The 16,522-nt window shown below is 42.3% G+C and overlaps 1 protein-coding gene across 1 annotated transcript in view; it reads left to right on the forward strand.

The window, feature by feature from the left end:
* Nucleotides 1-12,717, forward strand: part of tmtc1 (transmembrane O-mannosyltransferase targeting cadherins 1) — a 117,491-nt gene extending 104,774 nt beyond the window's left edge. The window contains exons 15-19 of the mRNA XM_080754675.1: nucleotides 3,669-3,813; nucleotides 6,655-6,792; nucleotides 9,247-9,369; nucleotides 11,790-11,867; nucleotides 12,430-12,717. Coding sequence (XP_080610801.1) covers nucleotides 3,669-3,813; nucleotides 6,655-6,792; nucleotides 9,247-9,369; nucleotides 11,790-11,867; nucleotides 12,430-12,555 — 610 coding nt within the window. The 3' untranslated portion in view covers nucleotides 12,556-12,717. The remainder of the gene's footprint in view (nucleotides 1-3,668; nucleotides 3,814-6,654; nucleotides 6,793-9,246; nucleotides 9,370-11,789; nucleotides 11,868-12,429) is intronic.
* Nucleotides 12,718-16,522: the final 3,805 nt, after the last annotated feature.

The raw sequence follows: 16,522 nt of genomic DNA on the forward strand, positions 1-16,522 counted from the left end.
CTAGGCCAAACAGGGCCAAACACTTCATAATGACTGATCACTCACTGACTTTTCATTTAGACCACCAGGATATAGTTGTATTACATCATAATAGATTCTATTGTGTTATAACCACTATTACAATCTATTATAGTGTATTATAATTATCATAGTAATACATTAATACTTTAAAGTGTATTATATACACAGTTACAATCCATTATAGTGTATCAATTTGTTTCTTACCGATAGGGGTACTTTTGTGTAATGGAAAATGTAGATATTTGTATGTGGTGCAGTGTGGTGCGGTGTAGTGTAGTGTAGTGTAGTGTGGTGCTAAAGCTGAAGTAGAAAAGGGGCTTAAAAGGACTACTAGAGTAGTAACGGTTGGTACTACATTTGGTAGGGAGGCTGCTGTTATAAAACAATTATAACCAGTATGCAGTGGTGTAAAGTAACTAAGTACATTTACTTATGTACTGCAGTTAAGTACCATTTTGAGGTACTTTTACTTTATTTGAGTATTTCCAATTTTCAGTTTACTTCTACTTCACTACATCTCAGAATAAAATATTATATATTATATATATTATATTGTGTAATATATAGTATTAATCAACAATAACATATATCTATCTATAAATGCGACAAATCTCTGTCTGTCTGTCTGTTTGTTTGTTTGTTTGTAATCCACGTATCTCGAGAACCGTTCATCCCACCGGCTTCAGATTCGGCACGCGCGTTCCCCGCCGCCGCGCGGAGTGCAGTGCAGGGCCTCGACCCGACCCGACTCGCGGTTTTCCGAAACCGGCGCAAAACGTTCGGAATCTCCTTATGCGGAGCTGATTGTTGACATCAGGCTGTTCCGGAGGAAATCGGCGCAAGCGCTGACTCATTGTGACATCACTTCATAAAAGGCTGTGACATCACGTACGCCACATGAGTCAACAAAAAATCTCTGTGAATGTGTATGTATGTATGTGAATCTTGAGAACCGTTCTTCCCACCGGCACACGCTTTCTCCAGATATAGGCATAAAATGAATCCCCGAATGCGGAGCTGATGTCTGAAAAGGCTGTGACATCACGTACGCCACATGAGTCAACAAAAAATCTCTGTGAATGTGTATGTATGTATGTGAATCTTGAGAACCGTTCTTCCCACCGGCACACGCTTTCTCCAGATATAGGCATAAAATGAATCCCCGAATGCGGAGCTGATGTCTGACATCAGAGTTTTCCGCAACCGGTACTGTGTGTGCAGAGATCCCCATATATGGGCATAAGGGGACAAAGGCAAACAGATGGTCAAAACGGGTCCTATGACAACAGGTATATTGGGGTTTGCATTAAAGGGTGGGGACAAAGGCTAACAGATGGTCAAAACGGGTCCTATGACAACAGGTATATTGGGGTTTGCATTAAAGGATGGGGCATTCATGGGGTCCGCTCCAAAAAAGAGACAAAAACAAACATAAGACAAGCGACAAAGCGTGGGACTGGGAGGATGACTTGAATGATGCAGATTTAAGCAGGCTGTGTATTCTGCTTAAAGAAGAAACAAACAAAAAGCGACAGAGATCTCATATATGGGCATAAAATGGACGCAGATAAACAGATATCTCCATATACGGGCATAAAGGGACACAGACGGACAGATACAGAGATCTCCATATATGGGCATAAAATGGACACAAATAGACAGATATCTCCATATATGGGCATATGGGCATAAAATGGACCCAGAACTATATCTGCAGTGATCTCCATATATGGACATAAAATGGACGCCGACAGACAGACAGATACAGATATCTCCATATATGGGCATAAATGGACACAGGCAAACAGATGGTCAAAACGGGTTCTATGACAACAGGTATAATGGGGTTTGCATTAAAGGGCGGGGGATTCATTCCCTATAACAGATATCTCCATATACGGGCATAAAGGGACACAGACGGACAGATACAGAGATCTCCATATATGGGCATAAAATGGACACAAATAGACAGATATCTCCATATATGGGCATATGGGCATAAAATGGACCCAGAACTATATCTGCAGTGATCTCCATATATGGACATAAAATGGACGCCGACAGACAGACAGATACAGATATCTCCATATATGGGCAAAAATGGACACAGGCAGACAAATGGTCAAAACGGGTCCTATGAAAACAGGTATAATGGGGTTTGCATTAAAGGGCGGGGCATTCATTCCCTATTTACATTGTTCCGAGTTGGCCAGGTCGCCGACTAGACGCTGGGCCGCCCGAAGGGCGGCCCAGCTTCTAGTATTATTAATCAACAATCACACACTAAGAGATGGACCGATTGCAAAATTCTTGGCCGATTCCGATTTCCGGTTTTATTAAATTCTGATCTGCCGATACCGATTTTTCCGATACCGATTTTCTATCTAAGAAAGAACAATAATTATACAATACACCATATATTTTTTGGCTTGAGTACCCTTTCCATGATTTTTTTATCCAAGTACTCCCTTTCCCAGACAACATTTTGCTTATATAACTGCAATTAAAACCACAACTATGGTAGGCTATATGCATAACACCCCTGTTCAACAATATAACATCACAAATAAGAAATGGAGTGAGTTTCAAACAGTGCATCCTGAGCAGATTTATTTTCAACACTGACAATAAGATTCAGTCAGTTTTCATGTCAATAACTAGTAATCAACAACCAATCATCATCAACTGATAAACAAAATTCAAAAACACATCTCAGTTGGCTGGTATTCTACCATGTAATTTCTTCAGTATCCCATGCAGTACCTCTGGGTATCACCAGGGGTACTCGTAGTACCCCAGTTAAACACTGGAATACCGTATTAGCCCGAATATAGTACGACTCTGACTCTTTACATCATTTTTGGAAAAAAATATATAAATATTATATATTATATATTAGGTTATTTATAAAGAAAAACGTTTTTATTGGAAAATCATCATAGAAAGCTCATGCAGAGATAACATTCTGCTGTATTGTATTGCATTAACCAATTCATACTGAAAATCAGCTCCTCATAATGTGTATCAGAACAGTCCACACAGCATACTGCTGGGGAATAAAAAACACTACATTTCCCATCAAGCTCAGCGGCTCGTTTCGTCATTCAGATGCGACTCTTAACTGTAAACAGGAACCAAAGGCTACCAGGCAGCCACCATTAGCTTCATTGGGCTTCATTTACTGTTTGGATTAAACTTCCACGCTAAAGATCTCATGTGTGGCCGTCATCCACGCCGATGTTCGCGAGGACAACGCACACGCACGCGCCTCGGTAAGTTCAATGCCAAAAGTCATCCGACTTGCCAAACGGAACGTGAAATGAGCCGGGTCCAAATTTCGCTGCGCAGTTTGTAGACAGTGTACGGTAACCACCGTCACAGCGGCCCAAGCGAGCTGTTACGGTGGTTACCGTACACTGTCTACAAACTGCGCAGCGAAATTTGGACGAGGCATGGTCAGCGCGCGTTGTTGAGCCACATGTTGCGTACTGTTTTTTTCCGGAAAACCGGAAATTACGTTAGGACCGGCCGGTCACCGATTGAGGCCGATTTTATATAATACCGGCCGATTTTCGATACCGGCCGATACCGATGTCCATCTCTACACACTATCTGAACGTGCAACGTGTCCCTTTTCTTCCTCCCAGGGCACTGCAGGTGACGAGGAAGGTTGACATCCTGACACCACTAGGGGCGCTCTACTACAACACGGGTCGCTATGAGGAGGCTCTGCAGGTGTACAGGGAGGCTGCTGGACTTAAGCCTGACAGCACTGACATCTGGTTGGCCCTGGTGAGAGCAAAGCAAGCACACCATAATCCATGGGTCTTCAACTGGGGGTCCTCAGAGTTACTACAGGGGGTCCTCCAAATCTTTGCATATTCTGAGGACTTTAGCCAAAAATAGCAGATCTACAAGCTCACAAAGCCTCACGCAGCTAAGTACAGAGTGAAAGTATTGACAGTTCAAGTGGTTACATATCTGAAAACACAAATTGACATGAATCCAAAAATACACTGATCGTGCTGTCAAACGATGAAATTATATAGAAAAGGTTGTGGGGGTCCCTGCTTCATCTCTCTCTCTCAACCCAGGGGTCCTTGGCCTGAAAACGTTGAAGACCCCTTCCATAATCACATGCACCTTTTCCACTTCACGTGTGGGATGGGAAAATGAGTGTTATAGGAGTAGTTCACCCCAAATAATTACTTTTTTCAATCAATTACACCCCATTTTTTCTTTAAGCTGTCCTTAAGAATAGGCTATGCCCCTTTACAAATGGAAATGGAATGCTACGTGCAGGTATGATATTGATTATTTGGAAATAATCAATATCCTATATCGGTATCATTCAAACTAAGGGACAGAACGAAATTTATGGAGGGGGGTCACTGGAGGAAATGTATATGCCCTGATATAAAATGCTATGACCCTCCCTCTGTATGTGGGAAAAAATCAGTGGCCCTCCCCAACCAAAAAAAGAAAAGAAGATGGCCCTCCCCTAAAACATAACATTTTATACATGAGTAAAATGATCCCTAAAAACATAAACTTATTCATAAACGCAACTGCAGTAATAATAGCACTATATACGAGAACATGAATAAAGCAAATTCACCTCCCCCTATGAGACTCGAACCGACGGCCCCACAGGATGAATGGATCTTTAGCACAGTGACTAATGCACTGAGCTATCTTCACAGATAACATTTTAGCGAATAAAAGTGAACTCTAGAACTTAAGCTACCACTTCTATATCATATGATGTTACAGGACTTAGGAGAAGGCTATGAATGTTTAATCTGTAAACTCACCGCTTCATCTATCTGTCTGGGAAATTTTATACGCAAATGTGAAAGTGAAGAAAAATGCTTTCCATTGGAACACTGCCATCCTTTAAGATGATCCACTGCCGGCCGAACTTAATATTAAAACAGGGATGCCATATGTTTCATCAATGAGACTATCCCTAAAAGATTCCCGTTGTGGTGGAGAAAGAAAAAAAGACGAAAAAACCTCGAAGCCAAAATCAAAATCCAAACAGCCACACACACGCAATTCCAGTAGGACTTGCCTAACCCCTCTGATCTTCTTGTTGTCCGTGCTCTTCCCTAATTTAGTTTCGAGTCTGACAAGACTCTCCTCAGCAGAGAGGGTCTGCAGCGAAGCTCTTAAATTGTGATCCAAGTAACTTTTAGTACGCACATTTGTTCTCTTGATGTTGTAAGACGCCATGTTTGTTGTGTTCTGAACTTTTCCCTCTGACTAAAAGTATTGTCGCTGCCAGGAAGAGCGTCAGTGATTGGCCAGAAACTGCACACGCCTACTGGCTGGATAGGCCAAGCTAAATGATTGACACATAGAAGGAACAATGGGAAAGGCTCAATAGCCCAGCTGTTGGGAAAAACCAAGATAAGCAACGGAGGGGTGTCAATGACTATTGTTGTACTATTATTCAGGAAAGCTGTAAAGAAAATATGCATATAAAATCCGGGCTCATTTTAAAAATAAAAATTGGATGACCCTCCCTTGGACTCAAAGTAAAATTTGATGACCCTCCCTCAAACTAAAACTAAAAAGACATGACCCTCCCCTATTTTCCTCCAGTGACCCCCCTCCATAAATTTCCCTAGGTCCCTAAGACATGTCTTAGTTTGAATTGGTGATATTGACTGTAGTAGACTGACATGAGTGTTAACTCTAGTTCAGTGATTCCCAAACCTTGTCCCAAGATTCCCAAGATTTCACTACTTCTTAAACATTTGTTTTACAATTTATGAAATTCCCTTGAAAAATGATGAAATTCCCTTGAAAAATGTTAATTAGTTTTGATATCATGAAAATGTGTGAATTGTTGTGGACTTTTGTAGAAAATCTTTTAAAATAAAACAAATTCTTGACAAAATGTAGGAAACGCCAATATTTACCCGCAATCCATAAAAATGGATCCACGACCCACAAATGGGTCCTGACCCACTGTTTGGGTAATACTGCTCTAGTCCAGTGGTTCTCAACCTTTTCAGGCCGCAACCCCGAAAATAATCATATTTTAACTGGGGACCCCCCCACCCTGACGAGCACAAAGAGTTGAGGCATTACATTTTGCATGACACGGTTCTATCGTGAAAATAGCTGATCTACATGCTTACAATGCCTCGCAACACAATTTCTGCCTCTAATATTTGACAATTTGGCCATTGTTTAATTCGTCATTTTAGAGGTATTAAAAAGTCTTTAAATTGTCACTTTAGAAATGTGAAGACACCCTCTATACAGTTAAACTTTATGTTGGTTTGTTTACTGTTGAGAGAGAAAACAATGTTGCACATTAAGTGAATCACCTGGGGACCCCCCAAAATCATTTGGGGGGTCCCGACCCACAGGTTGAGAACCACTGCTCTAGTCGATCTCAACCTGTGGGAAACACTGAGAGCCACTAGTGTCAGATACACAGCCACCCTCCTGTTACACACTGATCCACTCAAGGGTGCCAGGACTCGGGTGATCTGTCCGGGGTGACAATACAAAGACATCCAGATATAGCAACCCAGTGTCTGGCTGGCATCTAGCACTACTCCATCGCCTCTCTCTTCTTTCTCACACTCTCTCTCTCTCTCTCTCCAATCTGCTCAGGCCCAGGTTTTAGCCATGGCAGGACGAACTAAAGAGGCTGAGAAGATGACAATGGGAATCATATCTAAACAGGGCAGCTGTATCGAATGTTACCGACTCCTGTCTGCAATTTACAGCAAGCGCGGCAACTACACAGAGGTATCCATTTGTGTGTGTGTGTGTGTGTGTGTGTGTGTGTGTGTGTGTGTGTGTGTGTGTGTGTGTGTGTGTGTGTGTGTGTGTGTGTGTGTGTGTGTGTGTGTGTGTGTGTGTGTGTGTGTGTGTGTGTGTGTGTGTGTGTGTGTGCGCTCGCGTGCGTAAGTGAGTGTGGGAGATGAGATACTGAAGCCACCGTGGTTTTACATTTCTCTCTGTTGTGGTGTTGTAACAGTTCTGCCAATGAAAATGTCTTTAAAAATATGGCAGGTAGAACATCTACAGGGGAAGAAAGGGTTTCCGGAATACCGGTAGTTCAGGTTTTTTTCCCAGTTGGGCAACTGGAAAAAAATCACACCCAGTTTGAAGTGAGCGATGCTATTTATGAGTTAATTTCATTGAGTGTCCTGGCGAAGCTTAGCCAATGAGTCAAGTGTGGGACATACATACACACATAGGTACATAGGTACATATAGACAGACAGACAGACAAAGCCAGATGTAGGAGCAGTTAGCACCGCTCAAAAAAGGAATTCCATTTTGCACTGGAATCAGTTCTGGAGCTTCATGGTGCTTAAGAGAAGCTTTAGGTTATGGGGATTAGCAGCAATGAGATATATGAAATATTTAGATCTCTCTTCTTTCACAGTGTTCAGCTCTTCAAAAACACCTTCATGGCAGTGTGATTAGATTATTCTTTTTTTTTTGGAAGCTCTCCATTTACGTTCGTCCTGTCTACATGCCCTTCTTATGGCCAGGACACAACCATTTAACCATGGTGGTGGTTTTGTAGACCAGTGGTTCTCAACCTTTTCACCTTGTGAAAATAGCAGATCTACATGCTTGTTGCGAGGCGTTGTGAGCATGTAGATCGGCTATTTTCACAATTTCTACATTTAATATTTGACAATTTGGCCAATGTTACATTTTTCATTTTAGAGGTATCAAAAAGTCCGTAAATTGTCTTTTTAGAAATGTGCATATAGCCATATACCCCTATTCACTTAATCTTTCTGTTGGTTTGTTTACTGTTGAGTGAGAAAACAACATTGCACATTACAGTAAGCTAATCGTCTAAGGACCCCACAAAATAATTTGGGGGCCCCCTGGGGGTCCCGACCCACAGGGTGAGAACCACTGTTGTAGACGAGGGAGAGTATTGCATCGTTGGATGAATTTAGGCTTCATCCTCCAACATGTATCTTCATTACCACCATCATTACTTCTCCGTCTCACTCTCTCACTCTGTCTCAGGCATATCATAATAGAGGAGCTAAAAAGAATGGAGGTTATTTTGTGCCTAATGGCTAAAAATAGTGTCTCCACTGTGAAGTTAGCCAGAGCTGGAATGACTGCAGGAAGTTAGTTTTCTCTGGGGGAACAGGAACCCACACACTGCACATGGAGTTCCAGACTCTGCTAAATATACCGTCTCAGTCTTTCTTCTCTTAACCACTTAGGCCCTATTTTATACTTAGTCCTACAGCGGTGTCACGCTGCTTAAAAGGCCGACCTACAAGCTCGCAACACGCCTTGATGTGACGCCATGTGAGCTTGTAGATTGTCTATTTACGCTTTTCTTTTTAAACGTGCCCATAGTTTAATTGGCTTAGTTAAAACTATCCGTTTTTGCTCTCTCTCTATGACCATCAAACCATCATAATGTCTCTCTCTCTCTCTCTGTCTCCTCATCCCACCATAACCTTGAAGCTTTGTCTAAAACTAGCAGACGGCAATACAGAGTTAGAAGGGTACCTTATTGAAGCTGTCAATTTCTTGGTTGGTCAGTATGTCAATGTATTTTTTTAAACGGCAGATATTGTATGTGCCCAACACGAATGTCCTTTGGGAGTCGGGACAAAGTCGCTCTCATCTTAACCCATTTGTAGCCGATCCCGAGAATACTCGTGAAAAATACTTGAGTACTCGGAGTGCCGATCCAGAGTATACTCGCGCTATATACTGTATATACAGTAAAGCTGGCAATCTTACCGTACAGTCCGTTGGACTCGCCGATTCATCATCATCGCGGATCCACGTGCGCAAAATAGTAATCCCTTAACATGGTAGCCGACGGTCTATCTCATCTTTAATGTCCATTTTCTCCAAAAAACAAACACTTTTGAAGCCAAGGATGGCATTAGATTCTCGCTATTATAACACAAGCTGAAAGGCAACGATCGGCCATTACTGCAACCGCATGGGATGATGACCACTTCCGGTGAATGGCGTCATGACGTCAAACAGGAAATGTTTGCGCAATGGACTTCTGGCCTTCAAAATAAGAGACTGGCCGCAGACGGAGCAGGCGAAAGGCGCGCTGGACATTTAACCCGTTCATGTCTGGAGCACTAAATGGGTTAATCACACAGAGAACTGCTTTGTAATGATGACGTTGGGTCTGTCTGTCTGTCTGTCTGTCTGTCTCTCTCTCTCTCTCTCTCTCTCTCTCTCTCAGGCTCTAGATGCTCTGGACCAGGCCCTGCAGCAGAACCCCAGTGATCTAACGGTGAGAGCAGAGCTGCACTTCTCCAAAGGCAACCAGCTCAGGGAGATGAACCAGCTGGACAGAGCATTCGAGGTTAGTCTGGAATCAGCATCATTTTGGGTTTATGATCCGGTCGGGAGCGGAAACAACCTACGCCACGTTGTAGTCATCAGGCGGACTACAGATCAGCCGGAAAGACCAAACCGGAAACAGAACTCAGAAATGGTTTAAATTGGTATAATGGTTTGGTATGTTGATCTTCTATTTCAACTCGTACCGCGACTTGCGGGAATACACTAATTGATTTGCATTCATACGAAAATAACGTTACGTCATGTTGTAGTTTGTTGTGGTTATCAGGCGGCCGGTCTTCCTGTTTCCGGTTTAGGCCACGCTTAGACCGGATCACACGGCCCGTTTAACCCATTTAGAACGGGTACGCATTTTGTGTATCATTATTTTATGCTTTAACTATTGAAAAATAGCAGTTATACAAGCTCACAGCGCGGCACCGAGTGCCGCGCTGTGAGCTTGTAGATCTGCTATTTTTGAAAAATCGTGAAAATTAGAATTTTGACCCGATTCTATAAGTGTCTTTTGTATCCTTCTAAGATTTTTTTGAAAAACCTATGTTTCTATGTCAGCAATCTGGCCAGCCTTTGTCAAAGAAAAGGTCCTTTTCACTGGAGCTCAGTTAGTCTTTTCTTGAGAGACTACTATGTCAGTGGTTCTCAAACCCTTTCATGTGAAGGACCCCCAAAATGATATTTATTTGGCCAAGGACCCCCATCTCAAAATATTTAGTTCCAGGGACCACCCAGAAGCAAAATTTGAGTTACAAACGTTCGCTTTGAAAATACATACATTCAAAGATTTTCACGACTTTTTCCAAAAATAGCAGATCTACAAGCTCGCAGCGCGGCACTCGGTGCCGCGCTGTGAGCTTGTATATCTGCTATTTTTCAATAGTTAAAGCAGTCAATAATCCTAGGCCTAAATGGGTTAAAACGAATACCAGGCTTTCCTGCGAGGTGGAAAGTCTGCTACAGTACCTCCTCCGCACTGTGTGTGTGTGACTGTGTGTGTTTGTCTGTGTGTTTGTGTGTATATGGATATGAATCATCAACTGAAGGGGCAAAAATGTTGTTACTGTTGACGATTTAGTTTCATTTTCGTGAATCAAATATATATCAAATATGAGTGACTGACTAGCATAAACGATACAGAGCCTCACTGACAATATCGCCGGGACAGTTTGTTTATTTATCTGTCCGACGTCATGAACTCCATATTTGGACCAGGATCTCTAGCTCCCTATATGGGGTCAGCAAAGACATCTAGTGCTGACATCAGTCTAATGTAGAACTCCATATATGGACATAACTGACTTATGTGACATCAGTCAGATGTCACAAGGACACAGCCAAGCACTATGAGCTCAGCTTAGAGGCGACCATGACCTTAGTACTCTTAGCCTATCTCCCCGACACAACTCCTATAGTCTATAATCGCATTCATTAGCCAGCTCTCACGGAGAGATCCCATAGCCTTCCAGACGAGTCAGGATATCTGGCCTTACAACACAGATATCTCTGCGTTATACAGGGATCCTCAGGTCCATTATTCATAACCACTAGGGTTGACATCTCGGTTAAGTTCTTACCGGACACCACTGCCGCGGGTCCTAATCTAGGACAACCGGTCCCTTTGAGTAGTATTTTATAACGGATGCTGGGGTTCATTTGTCAGGGTTCATATTACCAAGAATGCCTCACTGTACATTATCTATGTATTCCTTACACTCTGTTAGTTTAGAAAGGTTTGTGGGATGTTTATGTCTTTCTCTTCAGGCACATTAAAGCAAAATCCCCCCTAAAAAATAAACTTCAAACTCACTGCAACTCTTTTCTTGGAAATATCGCCATTTGAAATAACACTGTCCCACTGCTATCTATCCTGACTACATAACGTAATTTCCCTCAACGAACAGTCTCACGGAACACCATGTGTAGCTAGAGATAACCTCCTCCCCTCACTCTCGCAAGTGTCTCTCCAGCGAATCATCAAAGACTGGGTCTGTAGAACGGGTCTTTTGTGTAGGTTTCCGTCCCTGATAAGAGTGTGAGTGCCGACTCTCCTGCTTGTTACATCCTCTTAAGACCTTTTGCAACCTTTATCACAATTGTGCTAATGTAACTGTATTAGAAAATAGCTTTATTTTGTCACAATCGAGTGTTTTACACCGAAATCACACCAGCAGCCATATTCTGTCCACTTTACCGCTGCTGCAGGAGGAGATGGAGTCAGCAAAAAAGCAATGTGGCAAAGTTGAGAAAAGTAGAACTTTTTCATTTATTTCACTGCCACTGTGCGGAGCTGAAAGGGACGTGAACGTACACATACATGAAAGTGACATGAGTGTCGCTGCTGGTGTGAATTTCTGTGTTAAAGCTCTTGACCCACAAGCGGTGGCGGTTAAATTAGTAAAAACTAAGTATCATCTTTTCTAACAGAGTTACAAGCTGGCCGTCCAACTCAAACCTGACCAGTCCCAGGCCTGGATGAACATGGGAGGGATACAGCACATGAAGGTAATTTTAAACCAAGGGTCAACAGGGGGTCCGGGACCCCTAGTGGGTCCTTAGAGTTACTACAGGGGCTCCTCCGAATCTTTATTTGATAGAAACTTTTTTTTCTCCTTTTTTATATTACCACTTGAACCCTAAGGTCCATATTCTGAGAACTTTAGCCAAAAATAGCAGATCTACAAGCTCACAACGCCTCGCAGCGTGAGGCGGCTTGTAGATCGGCTATTTTTGGCAAAGAGGTTTGGTGTAGAGGGGAAAAAGAGCAGACTAAGTACAGAGTGAAAGGTCAACTTTATTAAGTATTGACAGTTCAAGTGGTTAAATATCTGAAAACACAAATTGACATGAAACCAAAATACATTGATTGTGCTGTCAAACGATGAAATCTCTGAAAAGGTTATGGGGTCCCTGCTTCATCTCTCGCTCAACTAAGGGGTCCTTGGCCTGAAAACGTTGAAGACCCCTGTTCTAAACGGTGAACGCCGTTTTCCAAATCGTGCATGTCTTTAACTATGGCAAAGCTGGGTAAAATAATTGGTTGTGTGTGTCTGTATGTGTGTGACAGGGAGACTATGCAGCAGCCAGGATGTACTACCAGAGAGCCCTGCTCCTCAGCCCCGGCTCCAAGCTCCTGAAGGAGAACCTGTCCAAGCTGGACCGCCTGGAGAGAAGACTGACCGGGGGAGCTTAGAGTCCCCCTCCCTCAGCCGTGCACACACCAAGGGCACCGCCTTGCTCACGGATCAGGGCCATAAGGGGCTTCATGACCAGCTAAATGTACCAGGCAGACTGGCTAAAAAATGGACCTGGATATTGGTCTTCGAGGGACAAGATGGTGGCCGCCGTGCACACTGGTAGCCAAAGTGCCAATGCTTTATTTTTGGATGCAGAGTAAAAAGAAAACAACTTTTCGTCGGGTAACTGCCTTCTTTGGGATATATGGCAGTTACCTGCCGAAACGTTGCTTTCTTTCTACCCTACGTCCAAATATAAAGTATTGGCACTTTGGCTACCAGGGTGTGCAGCCACGTTCTTGTTACCTGAAGACTACTATTTCGATTATTCTTCCGTGGTCCGGCACCACTATAAGGACTTTGGTGTGTGTAGCCTTCTCGTGCTATGCACAATAAAAATGGACCTGGACCTTAAAACAACCGGCCTCATTGAAAACATGGGAGAGAATAAATATGACAGAGGACTGCAGGGTATATACGTGAGGCAGGAGAGGCTGGTTGAGCCACACAGTGGACCAAACCTTTCCTGGGTCAAACAAACGGAGATGGTTGCCTGAACAGTAAGTGGGGGGCGGGGTTGAAGACCCACCCAGTGAGCAGGATGCATCTCTAAACTACACCGTGCCGCAGGTTTGAGACACATGGAAAGGACTAGGGAGCGCAGCGTATGTCCAGCCTGCCTGAATCAGCTTTAATTAAAACTCTGCTTTAGACATTTGTACTGTTTGATTTGAATTCCTTTTAATTTCAAGTTGTGAAGTCCTTCCCTACTGTTCCCTTCTCTGGCGAAGGGAACGTGAATGCTATAGGCTTTTATTTTCATGTGAAGAAATAATACATATATATACATATACTATATATATATATATGTGTGTGTGTTTTGGGGACCAATACTACTAAATGGGCCACTTAGTCTTTTAACCTGAATCATGTCGTTCTATTGTGAGGAGGACATGAATATTTGACATAACTTTCCAATGCGTTTGGTGACTGCTCAGCTAAGGCTCAGTCGGGCCTACGTGAAACACATCTGCTCTCCACCGGATTGTACGCTTTGAGGTTAAAAACGATCCCTTTAAATGCAATACAATGGAGTTACTTTGTGACCAAACTGTATAATCAGGATCACCTTGTTCAAGTCAGTTTGAAGGTACACCATGAGGACAACAAGGACTAGAAACACTGCATTCTAAATGGACAAGCTAACCTGTCATGTTCATTTAACCACTGATCTGAGGGCAGCCTGCTGTACGTAGCCTTTTGCAAGTGTAATAAGCTAGCGAGTGTGCTCATATATGGAGTATACAGAATATTGTGGCCTAGCTCTACCATGCCCTCTAATGAAGATTTTACATGATGCATTGTATTTTTCTTTGCTTATCGATATGGATTGTGAATGACATTTTGTTGTGGAATGTAAAAAAATGGGAAGAAGATGAAGTGACTAGTGCAGTGATTGACTTGCACCATGAAAATAAATATCTACGTTTTTAATAAAAATGGTGAGTCAAGTAATTTTTCATATTTCCTATGCTGGCCGGCCCATGATGCATAATCTGCCAACGAACTTTCCTGAGTAACGTTCCCTTGAAATTCAGCTAGTCCTATTAAACTTATCCAATGCTCTTCAGTTCCTATTCTTTTTCCCCTCTCCCCTTTTCCTTGTCGCTGCTGACCCCTATTGGTTAGGCAGGGTGTAGAGCAGAAGATGAGGGCTTGTCTACAGCAGTGGTTCTCAACCTGGGGGGGGGGTCCCCAAATTATTTTGGGGGTTCCCCAGTTGATTAACTTAATGTGCAATGTTGTTGTCTCACTCAACAGTAAACAAACCAACATTAAGTTTAAGTGCATATAGAGGGTATCTGCACATTTCTAAAGTGACAATTCAAGGACTTTTTAATACCTCTAAAATGACAAAATAAACAGATTATTTGGACCTGTTTGGACCACACTTCCGGTTTAACAGCAGACATACAAGCTCACGTCGCGTCGCAGATGCAACCCGTTGTGAGCTTGTAAATCACACTCGGCTGCGGCGCCGGAAGCTCGGTACAGCGTCTGTGCAATGCACTATGGGGCGTTGGAAAGTCGTGGATATATATTTTTGTGAGATCGATGAGGCAGTTCCCTTTTCTCCAAAAAGATAAAAAGAAAGACACCCCCTCCCCCCGCTTTTTTTAATGGCCTGCCCAACATCTGCGGCCCTTAGCAAGATGAATAATTGACTATGATAATAATTATTTATAATTATAATTTAAACGAGCTGGCTGCCATCAGTCAGTTTTAGTTCTAGTTTTAGTTTCACCTGATGCAGAGATGTCAAGTGGTGTCCATATGGTGTTCTCCCTGTATGTGTGCTTCTCCCACAGGGCCTATGGGTGTCGGCCAATGAGCTTGATGATTAGGTGCATTGGGAGCACCTGGCCAGTACTCCCTGGAGCCCAACATAAGACTGGGTGGCAGACCAGTGCCTCTCTCCCTCTCCAGACGACAGCACCTCTTTTATTTGCTTTCCCTTATATTTGAGTTTGCACACCTATCACACATCCATGCATTGCTGACACTACTGATTACTGACCTACCACACCTCAAACTCTTGAAAGTATTATTTAAACATTTTGTTAATAAATTATTGTTACATTTAAAACCACTACCACGTGTCCTCAATTTGTCATGGTCCCACAGGCCGGGTTGTGATACATACACATTTAATTATTAATTATATATTTAATAATTTAGCAGTATTTAATTGAGAAACTAGTTAAACTTTAAAGTTTCTAAATGTTTTTTTAATGGTGTGATGATACTTGTATTATGCCTATTGCAGAACTTTGAGATTGTCACAAATGTAAAGTGTCTTTTTTTCAATGTAACTGTCTAAAGTGAGAGGCAAAACAAGAAAAACTTGTGGCTGAAACTGCTATAGTTTTGATCATCTGAAACTAAGAAATCCATATGAGAAAAAGGGTATGCATTTTAATGACATTACTTGGGCTAAAATGAAACATCTCTGTTTGCTTTAAAGTGCTTTCAAGTGTAAATGCAGGTGCAGACTCAGTAAAATGTTCAAACGGATGGTTTTAAACAATAACCTGGAATAGAACTCAGTTGTGTCAAAATGAACCCTGATCATCAGAGGGTGATCTAGTAGATTCAGTCATTCCATCAGGGGTAGAGGTGTTTGCAGTAGATTTTCATCTTTTGACCTGTCATCTCTCCTTTCAACTTTAAATATAACCTCCAAACTCCAATTAGTGTGAAAGACCTGGTGGTGCAAGAGTAAAGCAGATGCCTCACAATCTGAAGGTTGGGGGTTTGAATCTTGGTCAGGGAATGTCTTCATTTTTCTTGTTTTTAAGGCGATAAGGGCGGAGAGCCCAGCTCCAACCTCACGCCTTCTTTTAGCCCCGGTAGAGGAGGGAGGAGTCTGCAGGTGCCACACCTCCAGGGGGAGGAGCTTTTGAAATTTACATATTAAGTTAAATAACTTTCAACATTTTCTTTAATTTATTGTTACATTTTCTTTAATTTATTGTTTTCTTTATGTTAGTGATTTTTTTTCCCAGCCATATTTTTTTCATATTGTTTTTTTTCCAGTTTATATGTTAGTGATTTTTCCCATTACCAGTGTTATTTTATTTTATTGTTCCACATTTTGTTTGGTTGTTTGAGTTCATTGAATTGCACTTTTGGGTTGGTTTGACAGCTTTTGATGTTATTTTGAGGTTTGAGATATTTTAGTTTTGATTGAGGTTTGAACTTGGAACCTTTGACTTATAGACCTTGTTTTTAACCATTGTGCCACGCTGGCATGGACAATGCCGGGGCGAACGTAATACTTAACCCGAACTTTTAGAATTTAGATGGACAGCGAAAATATCCAATTGGGAATTGAACTCCTCACCTTCGGTTTGTTAAACCCGT

The sequence above is a fragment of the Nannobrachium achirus genome, assembly GCF_963921795.1.
Source record: "Nannobrachium achirus genome assembly, chromosome: 23".
Classification (NCBI taxonomy): Eukaryota; Metazoa; Chordata; class Actinopteri; order Myctophiformes; family Myctophidae; genus Nannobrachium; species Nannobrachium achirus.